This window comes from Andrena cerasifolii, chromosome 4, assembly GCF_050908995.1.
Source record: "Andrena cerasifolii isolate SP2316 chromosome 4, iyAndCera1_principal, whole genome shotgun sequence".
Taxonomy (NCBI): domain Eukaryota; kingdom Metazoa; phylum Arthropoda; class Insecta; order Hymenoptera; family Andrenidae; genus Andrena; species Andrena cerasifolii.
Window position 1 is genome coordinate 13,731,531 of NC_135121.1, and position 25,562 is coordinate 13,757,092.

At 45.8% G+C, this 25,562-nt stretch overlaps 3 protein-coding genes across 11 annotated transcripts in view; 1 reads left to right on the plus strand and 2 right to left on the minus strand.

The window, feature by feature from the left end:
• Positions 1-155: 155 nt before the first annotated feature.
• Sec13 (nuclear pore and COPII coat complex component secretory 13) lies at positions 156-1,604 on the minus strand. Its single transcript, XM_076810823.1, has 3 exons — positions 1,186-1,604; positions 697-1,081; positions 156-630 (listed from the first exon to the last, which is right to left on the minus strand). The coding sequence occupies exons 1-3, from the start codon at positions 1,425-1,427 to the stop codon at positions 322-324; spliced, it is 936 nt and encodes a 311-aa protein (XP_076666938.1). The 5' UTR covers positions 1,428-1,604; the 3' UTR covers positions 156-321.
• Positions 1,605-6,999: 5,395 nt separating this feature from the next.
• LOC143368278 (ribosomal RNA processing protein 36 homolog) lies at positions 7,000-8,151 on the plus strand. Its single transcript, XM_076810830.1, has 3 exons — positions 7,000-7,162; positions 7,325-7,835; positions 7,905-8,151. The coding sequence occupies exons 1-3, from the start codon at positions 7,118-7,120 to the stop codon at positions 8,042-8,044; spliced, it is 696 nt and encodes a 231-aa protein (XP_076666945.1). The 5' UTR covers positions 7,000-7,117; the 3' UTR covers positions 8,045-8,151.
• Positions 8,152-8,247: 96 nt separating this feature from the next.
• Positions 8,248-25,562, minus strand: part of Atpalpha (sodium/potassium-transporting ATPase subunit alpha) — a 111,374-nt gene continuing 94,059 nt past the window's right edge. For 6 of the 9 annotated variants that reach the window (XM_076810791.1, XM_076810796.1, XM_076810797.1 and 3 more), the window contains 6 exons: positions 24,898-25,134; positions 24,304-24,605; positions 23,062-23,156; positions 14,745-14,919; positions 13,808-14,040; positions 8,248-13,566 (listed from right to left, as the gene is read on the minus strand). In XM_076810791.1, the coding sequence (XP_076666906.1) occupies positions 13,446-13,566; positions 13,808-14,040; positions 14,745-14,919; positions 23,062-23,156; positions 24,304-24,605; positions 24,898-25,134 (1,163 nt within the window). In that variant the 3' untranslated portion in view covers positions 8,248-13,445. Of the gene's footprint in view, positions 13,567-13,807; positions 14,041-14,744; positions 14,920-17,210; positions 17,306-23,061; positions 23,157-23,937; positions 24,033-24,303; positions 24,606-24,897; positions 25,135-25,562 lie in introns of those variants that run through there. The other 3 variants (XM_076810793.1, XM_076810792.1, XR_013085189.1) reach the window with 3 other exon arrangements.

The window sequence follows — 25,562 nt, forward strand, 5'->3', positions numbered from 1 at the left end:
TTGAACGATCTCTATATACAATAATTTATTTCTGTGCGCAAATTTTCCAAGATATTTTCGTTGTTGGTCGACGAAAGATATTTTAATAACTTACACACCGTTTAGCAAGCACATGTTGTTCGAGAAGTGTACAATGTTCCTTTTCACTACGAATGTAAAGTATTGAGAATTACTTTTATTTTGTAAATTATAATTTTTTATGCATAGATATGCGATAAGTGTACAAACATATGGAATAAGAATGTTAATAATAACGAACAATTGTTTTAATATACAATGCTTATCGATACAAAATATTACCCTATATTCGATTTGCTGATATTATAGCGCACGTTGGTCTGTATTGTTAAGATTCCCCTGACCTTTATTCGTCTCAGAAATGCACGTCCACTGATCCTCGGTGTTTTCACGCCAAAGAGACACTTTATTATCTCCGCCGCTAACGGCCAAAATACCTCCAGTTAACGACCAGCTGACGTTCCAAATGACATCATCAAAGACATTAAGAATAGTTGGCGTCCAGCTGGTATAATCGTTCGAGGTCCATACGATCACACGACGATCTTGCGAACAAGAAGCCAAAGCAGCCTTAGAAGGTCCGACGGCGGGCGCCCATGCCACGTCCCGTACCTATATTCAATCATTCGAATAGGTAAAGGGTACATTCGCTGTATTTCTTGACCGGCAGACACTTACCCAATCGCTGTGAGCCTCGAGCTTATCCTCTTCGATCCACCTGTCACCCTCCTCCTTCCAAATTTTAACTAAATTGTCACACCCTCCTGTAGCTAATCTTTTCACAGGTCCATTCCTCTGAGTCCCGCTGGCATCAAAGTTAGGCTCGATGGCAGGACACCAGCTCACAGCGTTACATCCTATAGTATGGGCATTCGGAATCTTTTGCGTGTCCCATGTGTCTCCATTGTTAGTGAGAATAGATAAGGAGCCGTCGGAGCTGCCGCAAGCAAGAATCAGGCCAAATTCATGCGGCGCCCAAACTACTGAGTTAACGGAAGAGTCGTGGCCGCTGTGTTCGTAAATCTTGGTCCACTCTCCTAGCTCCTTCCAAATGATCACCTTCCTGTTAAATGAAACAACATAGAATTTAAAGCGAACTGATAATATTGTAAACGAAATATGAAACGCGCCTAATTGTATTTTTAAAAAAAAGGGGGCGCAACGTACCGATCGTAACTGCAGGAAGCTAAGAGATTTCCAAATTTGGGATGCGCCCATGCAACCTGCCATACAGGTCCAACGTGACCCTTGAGATCAGCCACTAAACTCTGCGACCCGTTCTTCAGGTCGAAAATTTTTACCGAATTGTCACTGGAGCAAGTGGCTAACCTCAAACCATAATAATCCATCTCCGCGTCGTGGATCATATCCTCGTGACCGGTGTCGACAGTGTTCAAGACGGACACCATTTTCACGGTCCTTTTTACTCAGATTCTCGTGAATGCACTTGAAATCGCCGCTGGCAGATCGATCACAGATCGTCGAAGAGGTTATGTTGTCCAGTGCCCAACAGTGTCTGTCACTTACGTGGAAGCATGTGCGCGCTTGCGCTCAGCGCACAGCCGCTTTGCGCAGCTCGCGCGTAATGTCAGTGACATTGCATGCGCCTCGATTCAAACTGAAATTTTTTACATTCAAACCTCTCAACAGCAAAAGTTCACGTTCATCAAAGGTATTTATTTTAATTGGTAGACTTGTAAAATTCTTGCAATCTAGAAGCACACGAGGTCGGCCTTTCTTATAATTTGAAAGCAGTCCTGCAAGCTGTGCATTCAATCAGAAGTTTCGGTTACACATATGAAAGACACATTTACGTTTAACGAAGCTCAGTTCCTTATTCGTATTAACACAGACGAGGTAATCGGCATTTTTCAGCATTTTTTGGGGTTTTTTATTTTTCACAGCTTGGTTTTTCAATTTAAAAATCTGAAAAAAAAATCAGGATAATAGTAACAATCATACGTACTTACAGTAAAAATATAATTATAGTGCCAAGCCTGCTTCGATACACAATCGGCATTTTTCAGCATTTTTTGGGGTTTTTTATTTTTCACACCTTGGTTTTTCAATTTAAAAATCTGAAACAATTCTCTAATATGTACCCTGATAACAGAAATACCTCTGATTTTTTTCAAAATTTTTCATCCACTAGTATAGGAGAAATTCGGCAAAAACCTGATTTCCTATTTTTGCCCTTTACTACCCTCCGGGTGGAGATACGAAGTTGAAAATTGCCACAAATGTTTATTTTTTAATAAGGTTTCGAATGATTCATCGTGAGTCGAATTCGGTTCAAGGGCACATTTGACCATCTTAACCGGCTATACCCTTTAGTATACCTCTTTCCACTTCATGTTCTCCTGATATATTGGCCAAAATCTGGCGAAAATTTTTAGAATGCACAAAATTGGGCTTTGTAACAGGAGAACATGCCGTCGACAGAGATGGCACAAAGTAATGTCTCCGGAGAGAGAATCGAGGATGCCTTCGAAGCTGAAATTCAGAATACCTCTTTACGCTTCATGTTCTCCTGATACCTGGGCCAAAATCTGGCAAAAAATTTTCAGAATGCACAAAATTGGGCTTTGTAACAGGAGAACATGATGTCGAAAGAGGTGGCACTAAGTGACGTCTTCGGAGAGAGAATCGAGGATGCCTTCGAAGCTGAAATTCAGAATACCTCTTTTCGCTTCATGTTCTCCTGATACCTAGGCCAAAATCTGGCAAAAATTTCCAGAATGCACAAAATTGGGCTTTGTAACAGGAGAACATGCTGTCGAAAGAGGTGGCACAAAGTAACGTCTCCGGAGAGAGAATCGAGGATGCCTTCGAAGCTGAAATTCAGAATACCTCTTTACGCTTCATGTTCTCCTGATACCTGGGCCAAAATCTGGCAAAAATTTTCAGAATGCACAAAATTGGGCTTTGTAACAGGAGAACATGATGTCGAAAGAGGTGGCACTAAGTGACGTCTTCGGAGAGAGAATCGAGGATGCCTTCGAAGCTGAAATTCAGAATACCTCTTTTCGCTTCATGTTCTCCTGATACCTGGGCCAAAAAGTGGCAAAAATTTTCAGAATGCACAAAATTGGGCTTTGTAACAGGAGAACATGCTGTCGAAAGAGATGGCACAAAGTAATGTCTCCGGAGAGAGAATCGAGGATGCCTTCGAAGCTGAAATTCAGAATACCTCTTTACGCTTCATGTTCTCCTGATACCTGGGCCAAAATGTGGCAAAAATTTCCAGAATGCACAAAATTGGGCTTTGTAACAGGAGAACATGCTGTCGAAAGAGATGGCACAAAGTAATGTCTCCGGAGAGAGAATCGAGGATGCCTTCGAAGCTGAAATTCAGAATACCTCTTTTCGCTTCATGTTCTCCTGATACCTGGGCCAAAATGTGGCAAAAATTTCCAGAATGCACAAAATTGGGCTTTGTAACAGGAGAACATGCTGTCGAAAGAGGTGGCACAAAGTAATGTCTCCGGAGAGAGAATCGAGGATGCCTTCGAAGCTGAAATTCAGAATACCTCTTTTCGCTTCATGTTCTCCTGATACCTGGCCCAAAATGTGGCAAAAATTTCCAGAATCCACAAAATTGGGCTTTGTAACAGGAGAACATGCTGTCGAAAGAGGTGGCACAAAGTAACGTCTCCGGAGAGAGAATCGAGGATGCCTTCGAAGCTGAAATTCAGAATACCTCTTTTCGCTTCATGTTCTCCTGATACCTGGGCCAAAAAGTGGCAAAAATTTTCAGAATGCACAAAATTGGGCTTTGTAACAGGAGAACATGCTGTCGAAAGAGATGGCACAAAGTAATGTCTCCGGAGAGAGAATCGAGGATGCCTTCGAAGCTGAAATTCAGAATACCTCTTTACGCTTCATGTTCTCCTGATACCTGGGCCAAAATCTGGCAAAAATTTTCAGAATGCACAAAATTGGGCTTTGTAACAGGAGAACATGATGTCGAAAGAGGTGGCACTAAGTGACGTCTTCGGAGAGAGAATCGAGGATGCCTTCGAAGCTGAAATTCAGAATACCTCTTTTCGCTTCATGTTCTCCTGATACCTGGGCCAAAATGTGGCAAAAATTTCCAGAATGCACAAAATTGGGCTTTGTAACAGGAGAACATGCTGTCGAAAGAGATGGCACAAAGTAATGTCTCCGGAGAGAGAATCGAGGATGCCTTCGAAGCTGAAATTCAGAATACCTCTTTTCGCTTCATGTTCTCCTGATACCTGGGCCAAAATGTGGCAAAAATTTCCAGAATGCACAAAATTGGGCTTTGTAACAGGAGAACATGCTGTCGAAAGAGGTGGCACAAAGTAACGTCTCCGGAGAGAGAATCGAGGATGCCTTCGAAGCTGAAATTCAGAATACCTCTTTTCGCTTCATGTTCTCCTGATACCTGGGCCAAAATGTGGCAAAAATTTCCAGAATCCACAAAATTGGGCTTTGTAACAGGAGAACATGCTGTCGAAAGAGGTGGCACAAAGTAACGTCTCCGGAGAGAGAATCGAGGATGCCTTCGAAGCTGAAATTCAGAATACCTCTTTTCGCTTCATGTTCTCCTGATACCTGGGCCAAAATGTGGCAAAAATTTCCAGAATGCACAAAATTGGGCTTTGTAACAGGAGAACATGCTGTCGAAAGAGGTGGCACAAAGTAATGTCTCCGGAGAGAGAATCGAGGATGCCTTCGAAGCTGAAATTCAGAATACCTCTTTACGCTTCATGTTCTCCTGATACCTGGGCCAAAATCTGGCAAAAATTTTCAGAATGCACAAAATTGGGCTTTGTAACAGGAGAACATGCTGTCGAAAGAGGTGGCACTAAGTAACGTCTTCGGAGAGAGAATCGAGGATGCCTTCGAAGCTGAAATTCAGAATACCTCTTTTCGCTTCATGTTCTCCTGATACCTGGGCCAAAATGTGGCAAAAATTTCCAGAATGCACAAAATTGGGCTTTGTAACAGGAGAACATGCTGTCGAAAGAGGTGGCACAAAGTAATGTCTCCGGAGAGAGAATCGAGGATGCCTTCGAAGCTGAAATTCAGAATACCTCTTTACGCTTCATGTTCTCCTGATACCTGGGCCAAAATCTGGCAAAAATTTTCAGAATGCACAAAATTGGGCTTTGTAACAGGAGAACATGCTGTCGAAAGAGGTGGCACTAAGTAACGTCTTCGGAGAGAGAATCGAGGATGCCTTCGAAGCTGAAATTCAGAATACCTCTTTTCGCTTCGTGTTCTCCTGATACCTGGGCCAAAAAGTGGCAAAAATTTCCAGAATGCACAAAATTGGGCTTTGTAACGGGAGAACATGCTGTCGAAAGAGGTGGCACAAAGTAATGTCTCCGGAGAGAGAATCGAGGATGCCTTCGAAGCTGAAATTCAGAATACCTCTTTTCGCTTCGTGTTCTCCTGATACCTGGGCCAAAAAGTGGCAAAAATTTCCAGAATGCACAAAATTGGGCTTTGTAACAGGAGAACATGCTGTCGAAAGAGGTGGCACAAAGTAATGTCTCCGGAGAGAGAATCGAGGATGCCTTCGAAGCTGAAATTCAGAATACCTCTTTTCGCTTCATGTTCTCCTGATACCTAGGCCAAAATCTGGCAAAAATTTTCAGAATGCACAAAATTGGGCTTTGTAACAGGAGAACATGCTGTCGAAAGAGGTGGCACTAAGTAACGTCTTCGGAGAGAGAATCGAGGATGCCTTCGAAGCTGAAATTCAGAATACCTCTTTTCGCTTCGTGTTCTCCTGATACCTGGGCCAAAATCTGGCAAAAATTTTCAGAATGCACAAAATTGGGCTTTGTAACAGGAGAACATGATGTCGAAAGAGGTGGCACTAAGTAACGTCTTCGGAGAGAGAATCGAGGATGCCTTCGAAGCTGAAATTCAGAATACCTCTTTTCGCTTCATGTTCTCCTGATACCTGGGCCAAAATCTGGCAAAAATTTCCAGAATGCACAAAATTGGGCTTTGTAACAGGAGAACATGCTGTCGAAAGAGGTGGCACTAAGTAACGTCTTCGGAGAGAGAATCGAGGATGCCTTCGAAGCTGAAATTCAGAATACCTCTTTTCGCTTCGTGTTCTCCTGATACCTGGGCCAAAATCTGGCAAAAATTTTCAGAATGCACAAAATTGGGCTTTGTAACAGGAGAACATGCTGTCGAAAGAGATGGCACAAAGTAATTTCTCCGGAGAGCAAATTAAAGAGCGAGAAGTGGCGCAGATGTTGCGAGACAGCGACTGTTTAACGAAGAGACACAGAATTTTCGAATGCCTCTTGAAAGGCCTGCGCCTCTTATTTGCACCTTTAAGGCGATGCCTTTGAAGCTGAAATAGCCAATAAACATTTGTTGTCATATAGCATATATTTAGGTTATAATTTCTGTTACTTCGAGGAGCCGACCACATAATAATCACGCGTATCCAGTCTGCGCATTTTCACTAGCCCAATTCAACATTCAATACAATTTTGTATATATAATGTTTATTGATAACTGCTTTCTGCAGAGGACGTGTAATAAGTGTATTTCATGTTCTGTTTCGGTGCTTTGCTAATAAAAAAATGTCTATCTTAACAAATTTCATTTTCTGGGGACATTCCCTCATCTATTTTCCCTTTTCACTTAGAATTCCTTACTGCTAACGTAGAATATTGTAGCATAAGCACATTTCAAGTAATTAAAATGTACAATGAATTTTCTACGTTTACAGTACCAGCCGACTTTTCGTTTAAATTTTTATAAGTATAACGGAACAGCTGAGAATTTCTTTCCTTATTCAGAATAGAATACAGAAATAGCAAACTCCCTCTCGCGTTCACCGGGTAATCGTCGATCTATCGGTATTACCATTTCTGTGCAGAAAAAAATGCTGTAATACCGACCTGCCGAATCGGCCAGGTCACGTGACGTGTCTACCCCCTTAAATTTTCTTCGAAGGTGAGGGCGGATTATGAGACTCGTCGTGCCATCTACGATCGTAAATGCGAAGCTCGAAACGCGAAAACAATATGGCGACCTCTTGTATTCCCTGCGAGTCAAACAAGCAGATTATTAATTATAAACCTGATTTTCGTTATTTAACATGAGCGATGAAGAAGATGCACTCATCGGGGAAGACAAGGATCAAGTATGTTTTTATTAGATACGTTTCTAGCTAATTTCTTCGTTGAGTGATAATATGAAGGGGACTTTATTTAAACGCAAGAGGTTATGTTTATACTTTGTGAGAATGAAAGATGTTTAAACGGATTAAGATTGGAGTAGTTTAACAAACCGTTACGCTTTTCAGAATCAAATCAGAGCGGAGCTTTCGCAGATGAGTTTCGAAGATTTGCAGAAACTAAAAGAGAAATTGGGAACTAAGGTTTATAAGGAAGCGTTGTTCGGCCCACGAAATGCTAGGAAAGTCGATTTCAAGAGAGGAAATAAGAACAGGCCGCGGGAAATGTCAGCGAAGAAAACTGTCTCTCGATTCCAAGAAGTTGTACAAGTGAAGAAACATTTACCGAGGGACCCCAGGTTCGACAGTCTCTGCGGCACGTTTAAACCGAAGGAGTTCAAGAAGGCGTACGGCTTCCTCAGCGATATGAAGCAGAATGATCTGAAAGCGCTGAAGAAAAAACTAAAGGAGACAGAGGATCCGAAAATGATAAAGAAGATCAAGTATCTTATTCAACGATTAGAGAATCAAATACACGAAGAGAAGAGGAGAGATAATAAGGAAGAAAGGAAGAAGCACGAGAAGGAGGGAATCGCGGAAGCTATTAAACGGGGGGAAAAGCCTAGCTTCAAGAAGAAATGTAAGTAATCGTAGACGTACACTGTATCTGTACTATCGGCGAGCTAAACACTTGCTTTCTGTTTAACAGCTGAGAAGAGGGTTCTAGACTTGGTGTCCCAGTACGAGGAACTGAAAAGCACGGGCAAACTGAAGAAGCACATTCAGAGGCTGCGCAAGAAGAATATGCACAAGGATAGACAGAAATTAGCGACGTCGGAAATCGAATAAAACACAAGACGGGTGTACGTGAAATTAAAATTTATACGAATCGAACATGGCTGGAATAATTACAGGTGTACATAAGCGTAATAAATACTACACGACAGTTAAACTAAGCTCATTTCTTTTTTTCCCCCCACCTAACCTCGTCACCTAATCTTCATACCCGCTCGCTGGAACAGTACCAATCAGAAAGGTAGGATAAAGAGTGCTTTATTAATTATGTATTTTTTATTTAACATCAAAAGTAATGACACTTGGGTTGGACAATGTCTCTCGTTTTCTTCCTTAATGTATTTCACGTGTGAAAACAGAACTTACAGAATAATCAATATGAAAGGAATCGTCAATCAGAAGAGATAGAGCGGTGTACGTTTATATCTCTGAGCGTGTACGTGTGTTCCTCGGCGCGTGCGTGTGTGTATGTGTGTGTGTGAATGTATGCATGTAACAGAGTGTATGTACGTGTCCATTCTGGAGTGTGTACGCGTATGCGGCGCTAAACGAAAAACGGAAAAAAGAGTACAGGGGACCCGTACAACGAAAGGCGGCCCATCCGAACAGACCGCCTTCTCGTGGGTCACCATTCACGCGCGATCTGTTTGTCCGTCTTCAATTATTTAAAATATGTACAATATTAATAAAACATCATTCATTTTTTTTTCTTTTGTTTATATTTTAATCATTCAATGATTCTGTCTGTGGTGTGGCGGGCTGTGCAGGGGCGACGTTCCACAGAATTCTCGCGACACTGTTCTTCCATTCTCATTGCCTCTCTTCCTCTAACCGTGTCGTTATTATCTTATTCTTCGTGTTACATGTTTTCCCTCGAATTGCTTTCATCGCCAATTGGGTTCGATCGCGGCAACGGAAAGGAAGAAAAGAAAAGGCGAAGGGGCACTGTATCCGAAAAGACATTCGTTCTCTCGCCCACATTCACGCGCAATCTTTTTCTCCCGCTCGTACGCCAATTCACCCGAAAAAACCAGGCTTCTCATTGAACGATCGAGGCGCCCGTCCCGCGGAACGCGAACAGGTCCGACAGCCCTGTTCCGAGGCTCCCGGGCGGGAACGACGGAACGGCGACGCGAGTCTGAACGCGTGGCCGGGGAACGTGGAAAAACAAGGAAAGAAAGGTAACGCGCGGTCTATATGCAAAAAGGGGGGGTACACCTAAGACTTTCTATGCGTGACTCGGCCCGATGGCTGGTGGAGGCGCGATTCTTTGAATGCGAGATATCGGTGTCGAAGGTCATAAGTGAAGTTGCTGCCCGAAAAAGATCGAGATATATGTGTATATATATATATATATATGTGTGTATATATATATATGTATGTATATATTATTATTATCACGTACACGAAAGCAAAAGCGAATTTCTCGTCTGTGTCCCGCTCAGTCCGCCGCAGATTTTTATGGTCTTAGACCGAAATTATCCCCCATCACCCCCTAACCGTCACTTTCCTTGATTCTTTTCTCATTTTTCTTACTCTTTCTCTTTCTCTCTCCCTCTCTTTCTCATCGACGTCGTACTTCGTATCTTTTTTTTGTTCGCTTATACGTACTTTGTTTTTTTTTCTTCAACAACACGATCTAGTCTAAACCATATATAATAATTACATCTAATAATATCTTATTGTAACATGTATTATATTATAATTATTATTATATTATTAATGTTTAAATTATTAGCCTAAAGTAAAGAGGCGCACGACGGCAAAGCATTTTTTTGGGCTCCTACGCCCCCCGGGCACGGAACACCCTGTCGACAAACCACGGATCCTCGAGAATCCAGCTACGGGCACCACGTCGCGAGCCATTTTAAAGGAAACGATTGGGCCAAACCATCGTCAATAAACCCCCCCCCCCCCTCCCCCTCCCCTACCTCCCATGCCAATCAATCCTCCGTAATTATACTGGATACCCCCTTTGATCCTACTTGAACCGCGTCCCATCTCGAGACACGGGGATACGTCGAAAGCAAACTACTAATCACCCCCCCGAATGTCCCGTCTCATCTTGGTTTCGTTGTGACAAGAACGATAGAAATCTACCACGCGCGCGGAGTCACTTTCAAACCTCATCCCGTTTGGCGCGAAATCAAATATCACCATGAAAACGGAATTAACAACGCGGGCCAAATGACATCGAACAACTCCTTTCGACACCTCTACCGTAGCAACGATATTAACGATATCAACGATCTCGATGCGTTCCTCTTCGCCTTCTATCCCGAAGGGGAAAAGAACCAGGGACGTTTCGTATCTTTTACGTGAATTAGAGTTTTGTGTACCGTTTGTCCGGGTCTAATCCGAGTCCGAGTTCGACGAGCAACGCGACCGGCACACTGGCTGCACTTGTTCCCGTATCTCACCTTCCTCCTTCTCTTTGTCGTTCCTCCTCCTCGTTAAAGGCGGGCCACCGGTCCCGTTTTCATCCAGCCGTTCGCGCGCCACAACAGAGAAAATTCAGCCGGAAGGGCTGGAGGAAAGTCGCAAGCCCGGGGATTTTCGGTTCGCGAGCCGAACGACCGGTGCCGGTGGGTCCGGGCCGGGCCGGATCGACGAAGACGGGAACGTGTCACGCGTGCACGGCACCTCGAGAACACCACAATTATGGAACACTTTGGGTAGTTTTTGGGGCGAGGGCCGCCGAGCCGAGCGTCACCCTCGTCTACCAAAGAAATACTCGACTCGATTCGCGCGGGAAAGACGATCGCAGAACAGAGAACGCCGATGCGCGGACCAACAGTCTCCCTTCTACTGGCCATCTCGCCCAGCGAACCGAGGCGCCCTCTTCGCTGACGTAGCTAGTAGCGCGCGCACACAACAAGCCGTGAAAAAGCGAGCAGCAAGGATAACGCGCGAGAATTTAAAGAAAGTTTGTCTCTCTCTTCTGTTTTTCTTCCACGCGTTGTCGTTTCGTCGCTTCTAAGAAAGATTCGAAGGGACGTTGGTATCGACACTGACACACACATACATACACACGACAGACCGCGGGTTGGTGGTACAGGGCGTTCTGCGTTCGGGGGTCAATGATTTATAGCGAGCTGTCCCGCTGTGGCGTTTCTTTTAAACCTATGAAAAACTAAGAGAATGAATTTATACCTTTTTTTTTTCTTCTTTACTCTTTAATTTCGCCTAAGTAAGAATGTTTTTTTTTTACGGTTTTTCCTGCGTCTGCTTTATATCCTCCCTTTTATTCCTCTGTCTCCTGTGCTGTCTGCTACGCTGTCGTTTACCATCCTCTACTAGCGATTTTTTTTTCTTTTTTAATATCCTGTTACCTCGACTATCGTGGGCGCCCTGACTCCCCCCGGGAACAACGGGCGGTCCTCGGAGCGGCGCGGTTATTTTAAACTCTCGTATCTCTATTTTAGCTCGTTTTTTTTTCTTTTTTTTTAATCAATAACATTTTCATAATTCATTTGTCCAGCGGAGTCGCGTCGGTGGATCGCGGTCGTCCGGTCCATCGGTTCCCGAAACCGCGCCCACCGTTTTGCCTCGCCTAATTAAATAACGTATCTCTCGTCTCTTTGTCATTCTTGTTCGTTTATTAGTTCATTTTATGTATCCTCGTCAGTTGGTAGTGATTTAGTTGATAATTATTTATTCTATACTGTCCATTCGCCGCTTTCGTTCCCCGTGCTCGCCCCCACCCCTCCCCACCCTGCGCGAACAACATCCCCCTTCTGCAATCTCCTTCACGGAACCGAGGCGTACACACCCTCCATTGGAGCTGACTCGATGACGATCTCTTCTTCCATTCTCCTTCGCCATGTCCCCCTCTCCGTTTCGTCTGTTCCTGGCCCGTTCTTCCCTCGCGCAGCGATTCTCGTGCAGAGATTCAACTACTTTGGAATATCTACGCGACGCGATCTCTCCTGGCCTCGTTAGCTACTCGGATTTAAAGACTCGGAACCGAACGACATTACTCGTAATTAAGAATAATAATGAGTACTGCGAACGCGCTTTTATTACACCTTCTGTTTTCTCCATCATTTTTTTTTTTTTGGGTTTATTTCGTTTGGATATCTTTTTATCGTTTATCTCCCTCCTCGTGGGTGTACAACTCTAGGGCGTGCCAATCTAACGTACTGATCTCTTCCTCGTTAATCGACGATTGGTTAATAAGTTTCTATGCGAGACTCTCGGTGTCACGAGACGTTCTTGATATACATGTGACTCGTTATCAGTTTCCGTGGCGTCGCTTTAACGTTTCTACTGCTCGCTTTTATCTCCGTCTACATCTGCTTGTCCTCTGCTCTCCTTTCTTTCTGTTTCAACAAGGACGTGGCGATCTAGCGTGGTGATCTTTTGCTCGTTATTAGACGATACTTAACGGGATGCCTATGAATACTTCTCGATATCACAAGACGTCTACGTAATGCGCCATGGATACTAGTAACCACTCAGAATCCGTCGACGTTCATGCGGACACGCGCATTATTCGTCGATTTGTCGGCTTTCTTTTCCTCATCAAGATTCTGACGGGTGTCGCCCCCAGCTTGTCCATCCTTTACTGTCGCTCCTCGCTATTCCACCCCGCGTCCATCTCTACGCTCGTTTAGGCCCTGCATACTCTCCTTCTCGTTCCATCATCCAGCTCTCATTATTCTGTCGAAAAAATCCAATGGCAGCACCGACACCTATAACCCTCGACAGTGTGTATCAGGTGTGTACCTCTGGAAGCTTGTGGTCTTCCCGACGACGTTGCTCGTAGAACCCTATGTTTCTCGTCGATCCCTTCGATGTTTCACGAACGACGACCTCGTTTCCTTCCCTCTTTTTTTGTTGGTTTGTTCAATGATACACCGGCACGCGCGTGCAAGCAACTTCGCAGAGCCAGAACGACGAACGTTTTTCACATGGTTTATTCCTTTTCCTCCTCTTCTTTTTTTTCTCATTTTTTCTCGCTTTATTTTGTTCGTTTGTTGGTTGTTGCTCCTTTTGTACTTCACACTGTGAACGGGAGTGCTCGCAAGACCCTGCCCTCCCACATCTTCTCCAGTCCCCTCGAACGCGGCTGCCGTGAGGCACTCCGTTGTTTCATTTTGTTCTTTCTTCCATTTTCCACATACTGCTAGTCGTTCGACGATTCGGCTCTTGGCTTCGACGCGGTCTCGTCCCGCCCGAGTGTACATAATTATCTCGTGATGTTGGTATCGGCAGTACGGATAGACCCGATAGTAGCACGCCCCTTGTAAAATGTGTGTGTGTGTGAGTTTTCTTTTTTCCAACGCGAGTGATTTACTTATTATTTTCTTATTATTTTTTTTTTGTTTATTTTCGGTGTATATATTATCTGCGTGGGTATGCATCTCACTCTCTCTTTCATCATTCTCTCTGCATCTCTCGCTCTAACTCTTGCGCGCGCGCTCTGCGTGTATGATTATATTCTCCTTCGCGTCTAATAGTAAGTTTCTTGCTCGAGCCAGCCGCCTGGATTCCGACGGAGGTAAAATCGTCTCGTCTCGTCGTAGATGAAGATGGCGCACATGAAGGGGATGGCGGGCAGCCACCAGACGAATCTGAAATACAGGAGACGGTCATTGACTTGGACGAACTCGACGCGAAGCCCGTTCGCCAAAGGTTGCTTTGAAGTTACTCTCAGATCAAAGTGAACTGTTCGGTAAGCTTTTAGAGAGCTACGGAAGATGCATAGAAGCCAAGAAGTCTCTTACAGAGCTATAGAGGCAAGTTCTCCTTAGAAAATCAAACGCACTTCCCCGGAATGCCCAAGAAGCAGAATACAGAGGGATCGACACTCACTTGAGAGGGAACATGCGGAGACCCTTGTCCATGCCAGGTGTGTAGCTTAGGAACGCGGCGAGGGCAGTCTCGAACACCAGACCAAAGTTCAGGGCCCAGTTTCTCATTCCCTGGTGGATGATGGAGTTGCGTCGCGTCTTACAGACGATCAAGTCGGCCCACTGCACGATCACGATCGAGACGAAGAAGGCCGTGTGGCAGGTGAACTCCAGTGTCTTGCGATCCCTGTATGTCTGCAGGAACAGAAACAACGCCAATTACAACACCGAGTTCGTTCTATCCTCCCACTAGCGTCGTTCCATCCACTCCCCAACCATCAAGCCCTCCACCACTAGCTTCACCATCGCACAACATCCCTCGCTCGCTACTAGAGACCACGGTATGGTACGTGTAGCAAAAAGACACGTGTATTACATATATCCGTACCTCGATCCGTGTAGCTTTTAATACACGGGTACCCGTGCACTATTTCACGTGTATTTAAATACACGTGTATCAACGTATTTGTTTATTTTGATCAGAATTGGGCATTAACTACGGGAGAATGGGCAATGGCGGTCACTTAAGCAATAAGTGTAATAAAACCGAGTGATGTTTTTCAATTTTAAGGATTATCGTTGCGTCTAAAAAGAAACTCGCTTATTACCAGTAACGCCTTAATTCTTTGTATCAAAATAGGTAATCGATTAAATAAATCTTGTTAATTTTATAATTGTGTTATTAGTTACAATCTGAAAATTTGTAAAACCATACTTTCCGCATATTATTCTAGTAAATATATTTAAATACATTGATTCTTTTATGAATTTCGCAATCCCTCAGAGTTCTGGGATATCTATAGATATTAAAAATCAGACGAATCAAAATACGGATACGTTAATATACGTGTATTTATAGATACACGTGAAATAGGGATCTCTACTCGCTACCGGCTTACCCATTCCTGGCCGTAGCTGTCGCGGAGATCATTGATAGCCTTCGAGTCCCACATTTTTCGGATACCGAAAAGATGCAGGGGCAGGAATCCATTCTCAGCCATGATCACGAAGTAGACGAAGAAGCCGGCAGCCGCCTGGATCATACCGATCTGACCGTACGCCATCGAAATAAGCCTGGAACACAGAGCATCGCGTTAAATCGCCGTCGCCCGATCGTCTCCATTATCAGCAGTTACGCTCCGACTTTCAAGGAACTCCATCCAAAGAGACACCTCCAACCGTGGGCATGCAAAGGGACCTCTTCGGAGGCTTCTCGATCGGCAGACGCGGCGGAGGAGCGTGGTCTCGCTCGGCTTGTTCGAGAACGTCTTCAGAGTCCCTTGAAAGTCGGAGGGAAGCTCTCTCGTGTATGCCACTAAGCTCGCTAACAGCCTAAGTGGGTGGTGGTGTGAATACGGAAGCTGGTTAATCGGTTACGATCGAATGCAGATTACTTACCGGGAGATCAGCACACGGGCGGTAACGGTCGGTTCTTCACGTCGAGGCATGCCACACAAAAGCACGAGACACAACATGATGCAAAGAGGGTAAAGGGACAGGGCTGTGGTTCGCCAAGGCTCACGGTGCACCGGAACCGATCGCCCGTGAGATTTGGCGAGGCCCACAGCTGGCACAGACAAGCAGCCTGCTTTCAATCCTCGCGGATGCTAATTGCCGCGGAGCTGGTCCTGGGAGCCGTTCGTTAGGCAATCTTCGCTGGAGGATCCTGAAGCTCCCCATTCGATACAATTGCGCGATAGATACATAGGAAATTGATCTCCTCGCTGTCTCCCAGGATCGGCTCCGCGGTCGTGCTCCATCACCATTCGCATGCGATTGCCGGGGCGTGTCAGGCATCGGTCGACCAAGCTCGTCAGGCGTTAGAATCGAATGAAACAGAACCGACGGATCGGCGTGAGTAGAAGGCGCGCGTAAGCTCGTTAAAGCGAGACGGTCCCAGGACGGGAAGAAGAGCGATTGGAAGGCAAGTAGTGCGCGCCGATCGGGCCGATCAAGCGGTTAGTGACCGACGTGTACGTGTATCCCGTTCTGGCAGCTCAGTATCTACCCGCGATCGGGGCTAACGTGATCGTTACTCATCGCTGAACGCTGCTCAGGCCGTGCATGTTTCCTCGGGTTACAAGCGGGCGCGGCTGTTGTTCACTGCTTCGCTAAATTGTCGTTCTCGGCAACGCGTGTCGCACTATCCCTTTTTTTAAAATGGTTAAAACCACGCGAACCTCTATGTTCTCTATAATGTATATTCGCACGCATACGTAGTGCGAACGGCTAAGTGGAACGTAAGAAAAAAAAAAAGATGGACATACACACGGCACACGTAAAAAGATTGTTACAAGCTGATCGAGTCGCAGGCGCGCATGTTAGTCGGCCGCTCGAGATTCTATCTCTCTTGTGTGCATGTATGTGTGTCCGTGTGTTTGTACGTGTGTTGCTAAAGCATTCTGCATTCCCAACGTTGTAACTCTCCTATGAGGTACTTGCTTGTGCGCTATTGCTAATCGACTAAGGTAGTTCGTTGTTTTGCTGGAGACGTGTATCTGTCTGGTCTGCTTGGGAGAGTGTCAACCGAGACTCCCCGGGAGTCTTTCAATCGGGCCATCCCCGAGAGACTTTACGCGGTCGCGTGACGGGCACCCGAGAAATCTGCGCTCGCCGTGCCGCTCGCGGGCCGGCTCCCTCGCCCGCGATTCGAACCGAACGTAGACGAGAGTGTGCACAGTAAGACGGCAAAGAAAAGGCATGTTTCCATTGTCGCGTGCAGAGAAACAAATATGTCAAGCGGGTAACCAACGAACAACGAGATCTGTATTATCAGAAACAATAACGACTCCGACCATCAGTAGACACTCTGTGTGGGCGTGTGAACAATCATGGGCCGCGTACGTATGCGTGGCACGGCATACGTATGCTCGACTGTCGGGCGTCGTTGGAGAGGCCAAACGCGTGCTGCTCTCTCGAATCAGTCATCAATCGCGACGCTAAAATTTCGGCGAATCTACTCGTCCCGTATCCCACTGTTTCCACGCGGCGAAACACCAATATCTTACACCCCCCCTAAAACCGTACGAAACTGGCCATCGAATCCAATCAGCACCTCCCAATTTTTCTTTAACAAACTCGCAGCACGGAGTACTTTGAAAGATTACAATTTTTCAGTCAAACGAACGGATACACTACGGCTGATAGATTAGATCGGCAGAGTCAGTCGCGGTTTCGAAATTTCCTGCCCCCAGAGGGATATCGAGCGGTTGCCAGAAAAGTACCGGGATCGTTACAGGACCAGAAGGGTCGGCAGGGGAGGTTTGGCCGTCCCAATGTAACCGTGTCCTGTCAGTGTGTGGGTTTGTGTGTCAGTGTTTGCAGCTGAGGAACTAGTTTCTCTGGTGGGTAGTTGGGAGACCCACCTTCGGTTGACAAGATTGTCTCTGTAAGGATCGCGGGGCTGACGTTTCATAATGTCCGACTCCGGTGCCTCGTAAGCTAGCGAGATGGCCGGCACCTGCCATCCACCATTGATTAGAATGTGTGCCAAGCACCCCGTACACCGTACAAGTACATATGTATAGATAGACAGATAGACATATGTATAATATATATATATACATATACATATATATATACATATACATATGTATTAGGGAGTTTCAATTTTCCAAAGGTTCTACTTTCATATAACTTTGCTCGCCCCCTTGGTTCTATTCGTCTAAGTGATCTGTAAGCCGAATTTTAGACAAATTTAATAATATTTAGGGGTTGCACGGTTTTATCATTAGGGTAGGCCTGGGACGGTAGTAACACTTTGACTTGGGAATACGATTACGCGGGAACTATTGCATTTACAACAAAAACTCTTGTACAGAAATGTTACTTACGTATCTCACATTATCGAGTCAGAAAAGTTTCACTGTGTGTCAAGTAAAATCCAAGTTATTAATAAAAAATGAGGAGCGGAGTGTTATAGCCCTAACGTTACAGATTAACCGACCCCGACTGCCGATGTTACAATCGCCTCCGACCATGCTTTTGAACTTCAATTGTAAATTGTGACTAACGAGACACTTAAAAGTGCAAAGTGACCATCAGTATTACTTTCAAAAAGGTAAAATTACAGATTAAAAAAAAAAGCACGTACTTGCAAAGGGAGTGTTTACATCACATTCATAAGTCAGTAAGAAAAAGTTACTTTATGGTATCGAAAAGTTATTTTGTTCACTATCCATGTTATATCTAAAATTGGTGTTAATATTCATTATATGTTTTTAGATATTAGCGCGTTACATCCGCCCCCCTCTGCCACTACCGCCCGCGGTCTACCCCGCATATATTCGCTTTTTCAGGTTTTAAAAATGTGAGTAAAATAATAAGGTACAGAATTTTTATAGGCGTGAATATTAATAATAATAACATGTAAATTTATCTAAGTCAAAGTCTTCTTTGAAGTTTAGTTTCTTTTTCAAGGACTTGAGAATAAAAATAATTAGCATTGGAAATCGTGTTTCCTTAGCCTGCTACATATTATTTAGTGTGCAAAGTGTGCAAACTTCTAAATATTACTCAACCTTCCTAAAATTTGTCAGATATTCTTTTTATATTAATAGGAATCAGCGCATGAGCGAAGTAAAAAAAAATGTAATATTTTAATTTTAACCCTATAATATGAAACACCCTAATATATATGTGTATACATACATATATATATATATATATATATATAAATATATATATATATGTATGCAATATATATACACGCACACACGTTACCACAAATGTATGCATGTTTCACAGATACCATGTATGTACAAGATTATGATCGTACAGTATCGCGACACTCGGGTGGAAAGAGACAGCAAAAAGAAAAAGAGGAGGGTGGTTTTCGTGGGACGCGCCAAGTGGTCGCCCGCGAATTAAACGAGTGTTAACGATCACGGGGCCAAGAGAAAGATGTCGTTTAATCTCTCTGGTCCTAGGACTTAGCACAACGCGGCAAACTACGTTCTCTTTCCCCGTTTCTACCTTCCCTTCTTTCCCCGCTCCGCCGGGACAGCAACTGTGGCAGTGAGAATACAAGAAATCTGTCGTGCAGCGTGCTCTCTGCCGGGAAACGGCCACGCCAGTCCTTGCACTGGCCACGTTTCTCTATCTACGTACGCCCGTGCGTGTCTTCTCCATGGAGAGGCCTCGAAAAGCGAGGAAAGGCGATACTCTGTCCAGTGTCGGAAGGACTGGCCACCGCGAGACGAAGGGAAGATTGTCCGCGCGAGTTTCCAAGCGACCGGGCAAGAGGACTGGCCGCGGAAGGCAGGATGTTCATGCTTCTCCCAGGGGCAGTCCTCTTGTCACCGGTTCCCAACCATCGTGTCCTCCCTTAGCGATGCTCGATGACGCCCGCCGTTGAACGGTCGTTCCAGATAGACCACGTCGAGCTTGGCTGCATCATCGAGCATCCCCTCGGGATTCCCCTCTCTTTCGTGCACTTTCAATACGATCCAAGCTTCATTTCTGTTAGTATATTTAAGCGTGCACCCCCTGTTGCACGGGGAGACGTCGGGGATCTGTTTTAACATTTGAAATTCAAGTAGTTCACAGTTCGAAGTGACGACATGCCACCAGCCACAACGGGGGGTGCGAGCAACCCCGTTCCGTCCCCCGGTTATCAAATGCACACGGGCCCATCGAGCTCCCGCATTAGCAACTTTCGATCGCACGTGTCTCTTTGAGGGGAGGAAAAAAAAGTTGTATAAAAATGGCTCTCAGTCGCTCAGCACCCGTTAGAAAGTTGCCAGTCGCAGAGTGGTAGAAGGCAGCGGCGGTAGGCAGCGCATTACAGAATAAAATGTGAGAGGACTGTAAAGAATAAATAACTGCAAAGAAGTACCATGAACGCCTAAGAAAAAAATTTGTACAAAGGTGCCATTACTCGTCTCGCTTCTATTCGCTTCTATCTACGCTCCATTATAATTTTTCCCCTCGCTTTGCGCTTCGCTCGGTTGCCGTAATGATGCGTGGGCATGTCGTGGCGACGAAACAAAAAGAGTAGGTAAAACAGTAGGTAAAAACACAGTAACAATAGTAGTAATAGTGGTGGTAGTAAAAATAGAGGTAGCAGCGGCGACTGTGACAGTGGAAATATATTTTAAAAGAAATAGAAGAGGAATAGTAACGGCAGTAAAAAATCGTTGCTTCGAGTGTTACAGATGCTGCTGGCAGCGGTCGTGAGCACGGCGTAAAAATCGTAGAACAGTAGTTGAAAAAAAAAAGAAAGATGAAAAGACGGTATCAAAGAAGTGGCGGAGCATGTTGAACGTGGGATACAAGGGTTCGTAGCGTCTCGGTTTTCGTGGTGTCTGATAGAGGGCCGAGACGATGGTGTGAGAAAAAAGTGGGATTCACGCGATAGTTATGGTACTGGTGAAGTAGGATGGCTGGTGATGGTAATGATAATGATGTAACGATGATTACCAAGAGAGTATTACACACGACTGTCAGATCTATGTACACAGTACACTATACAAGTAACATCCAGACTCGACAGAATCGACTTTCAAGAGGCGAGCATCGTCGAAGGAGCCATTTACAATTTCGACCGAGACCGGGTGGTTGGGTCTTTTGATATAAACTTTCATTTACAAACGATGACAGTGATGCTCATTGGCCAAGCGGCTCAAGTTCTCGAGCAGTTGAACGCGTTCAATGTCAGCTAATTAATCAGCAGCGTGCTCGACGAAGCTCGCCGTCCACCAAGTGAACTAATCTCGTGTAACTCGATGAAAGGTACCAAGAATCGCTCGACGCAGGAGTGACGACAGCGCGGCCCGGGGATCTCGAGAGACGCTCTTAACCGAAGGCGTAAAGTTCTTCTGCAGAGTGCCGATAATCTACGAGCAAAGTGTTCCCCATCGAATCGAGCGATTCCATCTGTCCTCTTTCGCAATCTCTAGGCGCTGGTGTTGTTTCTACCGTGTGAAACTCACGTGTCCCGCTCTGCTTTCCGATTTCTTTAACCATTGAAATAGCAACGAGAAAGAGACTCCCACTTCGGAGGATCCACAGGAGACCTAGCTACCAACAATTCCACCGGTCCCCATGTGCCCCGTGTATCGATTAACTCTGTCACGATCAGCGAGCTCTCGCGTGGGGCCAAGAGGACAATGCCACCACCCTGCCAAGGATCGACAACTGAACCAAGACGCGTCACAGGATTGGGAATGGCGGCAGAAGACGCGGATTTCATCGGCGAGGCAACGACGAGACTCGGCCTGTGGCGTGAAAGGTAGCCGGGAACAGCGGGAATAGATAGACGACAGAGGGGAACAGACAGAGCGATAGACAGAAACAGAGATTTGGGGGAGAAAGTGAGTGAGAGAGAGAGAGAGGAAATTCGTAACGATGGGTCGAACTGACGGGGATGGTGTTATCAAGTGTTATCACCGTGTCCCGACGACTCCAATCGCGCGAATTTTCCAAAGAAAATTCAATCCCGACCTTGGCCAACGCGTATCGAGACCTCGACACGCCATCGCCTCTCGAACTCGAGGAGCAAGGCTGAAGTGGGTTCGAACGGTGCCACGTAGAAAGATTAGAAGTATGTAGATGCGAGAGGACGCTAGCAGCGTTTAGAGAACGGGAACGTCCGGTGGCGGACGTTGGTCAGACGGAGCGCGAGAAACTTTGCGAATCGGGGAATGATGTTTCGAAAAGCTGAGCTCAAGGAGAGAAAGAGTTAGAAAGGTTGGCGATAGATTGATAGGTAGATAGATAAGAGAGAAACAGAGAGGCAAAGAGTAAGAGAGATAGACTTGAGAGAAAGAGGCTTACCTTTGGCGTTTAACGAAACAACACTAATTACAAGCGAGGATCATCGTCACGGAGGCGATTATTATCACTGGCAATTGTTCCATTTTTATTTGTAGAGGAAGTGAAAACCCTTCGACAGAGAGAGAGAGAGAGAGAGAGAGAGAGAGAGAGAGAGGGAGAGAGAGAGAGAGAAAGTCTGCGTTTGCTCGTCCTATGATTTGCCAGTGGAATAATATAAAATATGGATTGATATTATCGTCTCTGTACCGCGTGTCGAAAATAAATGAATTATTGGTACATTGTAACTTTTCCTGGGGGAGCAAGCCTGTGATTTTCTCTTGCTTATGGTTGACTATCATCAGTTATTAATCAAAAGAATGAACTCCGCGTGTGTCCCTTGGATAAGATCGTCCCTCCAAGCCCACCTGGCGTCGTGGACGAGCAAACGCCATTGATCGAGACAATCCAGCTCAGATGCGAGTGTCGACCGGGCTCCCGAGAGCACAGAGAGGTATATACAGAAAGAGAGAATATTAAAAGTCGATTAAAAGTTGATAAGAAAGCTCTAGTGTAAATTGTACCCAGTCACCAAATGCCCTGAAGTGTGTTACAACCGCGTGCACCATTCTGTTACCTTTTCCTCGGTTCGATACTGTATCATCCTAGCGTGTGTCCGAGTCCTCCGACCAAGGCAAATTAAGCCCAGCCTATAGCGTTCGACAAACTGTCGCCAAGCAAGAGAACGAAAGAAAGAGACCGCGACGGACCTTTCGGCGGAGCCGCGCGTTCACGCTGACGGAAGCCTCGGCGCGAACGCGTCTTAAAATAGTAAGTACTTAGTAGCATTCTCTCGGGAAGTAACTGTTGGTCGTTCCCGTTCCATTGTGTACGTTACTAGGAAACACGTGTAAGCTGGACGCGGCACACAGCGGCATAACCGGTGGGATATAAACGATAAGTGAAGCCACGAAAACGAGTGAAACCGGACGGACGAGTTAGGCTAGGGATTAATTTGCACACGGAACCGTTGTCGCTCTGTGTTCACGGTTCTCCGAGAGAAGAGACGGTGTCATGATATTCTCTCGTGTCTTTTCGCTGTTCGAACGAGTATCATAGTCATACGAGACAGAACGAGCTAGCTACTACAATAACCATAGGAGTAAGTAAGAAGTGTAACGACCAATAGAGACAGGTAAAGGAGAGAGCGATGGCGACCGTGCGACCCGGATTCCTGAAGCTGTGTCGTCGTGTATCGGCGCTACCCTATCATCTCTTCTATCGATCACCCGATTTCACTGGGCTAAACGATCGATCCCCAACGAGGAGACAGCTTCAGGAAGCAAACTGGCGCCGCGTCACCGATTACTCTTTCTGACCATAAAAAAAAAGAAGAGTTAGGTATAGAGTCTGGTGTTAAGTAGTCTTTGTTCAAGGCTTCGGTTATGTTTGTTGATGTGTTACCTTTCGTTAACTAGCTTGTCAGTGAACGGGTTTCGTGGATGTCGCTTCATAATATCGCTCTCTGCCTCCTCGTAGGCAAGTGAGATGGCTGGCACCTGACGTCACATTATCAACAGGCTCAGTAACAGCGCCAAACAATGGTAAAACTCGTGAATATTGCTCGGTGACCCTGAGGCAAGGATGCTGACCGACAGACCGCCCGGAACGGTGGACGCGACGCGGGCGCCGCGAGTCAAGTCGCGCGAGGTACGGCCTTACGGAGAAACGCGGCAATCAGCATTCTTGCGAGTGTGTCATATGATGAGACGCAGAGAGGGCAAGCAAAAAATCAACCGAGAAGAAAAACTAAATCGATTGGGAGCGATCGGGGCAGGACAGAGACGGAGGAGCCTCGAGAACCATGGGATACACCGCGGGATCTTTAGGGGTTCTTTTGGGTGTCACAGACACTCTTTCCTCGATGCCACCGCGAGCTTCGCTGGATTTCGTTGCTGGAAAAAGCTAAATTACAATCTCTCGAGAATCTTGTTTCCTTAGGGATCTATTCAAGAAAATTCTTGCGTCAGATTTGGAGCATGCCGGGCTAGATTCTAGATCCCCGTGGGAATGAAGATTCCCGCGCGAAGAGAAGCTAGAGTGATTATTACATAATAGGTACTGTCTCTGCAACTGCTCTTCCACAAGAGGGCCACCTAAAGGGGAGACAAAGTTACGGTATTATACAGCTGATCAAGACTAGCGACTATCAGAGGGTAGCTCCTATGTGCTCGGCTGGCGTACTGCGGTTACTGGAGCTCTACCTGGTCTAGATACATCGGTTACAGAATGGACAGGTACAATAGAAGCGATATCGCGTCTAGTGCGGTCGTAATGAACCTTTCGTTGACGAGGTTGTCTCGATAAGGATCGCGAGGCCTTCTCTTCATAATGTCCGACTCAGCCATCTCGTACGCCAACGATATCGCTGGTATCTGACAATCAGTCGTATGAAACTTAAAATATCGCCGACATAGTGACGGGGATCGTTCGACCATGCCATCAGGGTCGTGGTACGAGATTCGTATCGCTGAAAATGCTTAATCACTCAAGAGGTACGTCGACCACTCTTCGAGAGACTTGGATCGATCAACGACACGGGAATCTCGTCGAAGAGTCGTCGGGCTTGGAAGAATAGTTTTTATATTCCGCCGGACCGTTCCCGAGCGGGAACGGCCGGGCGGTAGTCGTAAGAGCGCCACTCACCATGTCCGTTCCCAAGTCGATGCAGAGAATAGTGACGGTGCCAAGGGGCAGTGGGATGTCGCAAAGGATAAACGCCAGGAAGGGTGAGATTTCGGGGATGTTCGAGGTGAGGGTGTACGCGATGGATTTCTTCAGGTTGTCGAAGATCAATCGGCCCTCCTCCACGCCAGTCACGATCGAGGCGAAGTTATCGTCGAGCAGAATCATGTCGGCTGCCTGCTTCGACACGTCCGAGCCAGCGATACCCATGGCTACGCCGATGTCGGCCTTCTTCAACGCGGGCGAATCGTTCACACCGTCACCTGGAACGTTCATTTCAACAATCACAAGTCTATTCCTCGGAAGAGACATCGGTTCCCTTCTCCTGAGACCACAGACTTGCAATTTAGCTATCCACTCTGCAGCCTTTAATTTCAATGGATAGGTCGAGTATACAAATTGCTGATATGGCTCGCAGATAAGTGTAACTTGGGTAGTTAATAAAATGTCAACAGTATGTCAGAGGAGAAGGAATCTTATAAAGAATATAAAGGAATACGATTTTAATTATAGAAAGTTGGCTGCTAAAGTAAATGAAATAGCCCGGTAACGTACCAGTTACAGCGACGATAGCGCCCATCCGCTGGCAGCCCTCGACGATGATGAGCTTCTGCTGGGGCGAGGTACGGGCGAACACAATTTCGGTGTGGTACCTGAGGATCTCGTCCAGTTGGTCGGAGTCCAGCTCCCTGAGGTCGGTTCCGTGGATGACCGCGGCCTTGGCCTCGCGAGGATTCACTTCCGACACGGGGATGTTCAGCCGTTGGGCAATGTCCTCGACGGTTTCGTTACCTGCTCAAACATCGTCGTTCACGTTACGCAAAATCTTGCTCCGCCAAGCTACCGGTGGAGCAAGCTCCCGAGGACTCTACGCTCTCCAACGAGTTCTTCGTAAAACCCGAGGACTTTGAATTTTTCATGAGAAGCTTCCGTTAGCCAGCTGTGAATATTTCACTAACGGGAACGGAACATGGGGACGAAGCTTCAGAAAAGTTACTCTTTCATTTGCAGTTCGAAAGCTTGAATCGCTGCACGCTTCAGCGACGAAGAAAATTGATATTTCTGATGAAAGTAGCGACAAGTGGAGGCTGTTAATTGGGTCTGCAGGCTACTCGTTCGACTGATAAAATTAACCAGCTCGAACTACATGGAAGTAGATTAAACCCCCGCGTACTACATTAATCTAAAGCACTTTCTACCCCGCAGAAAATAGAACGCAA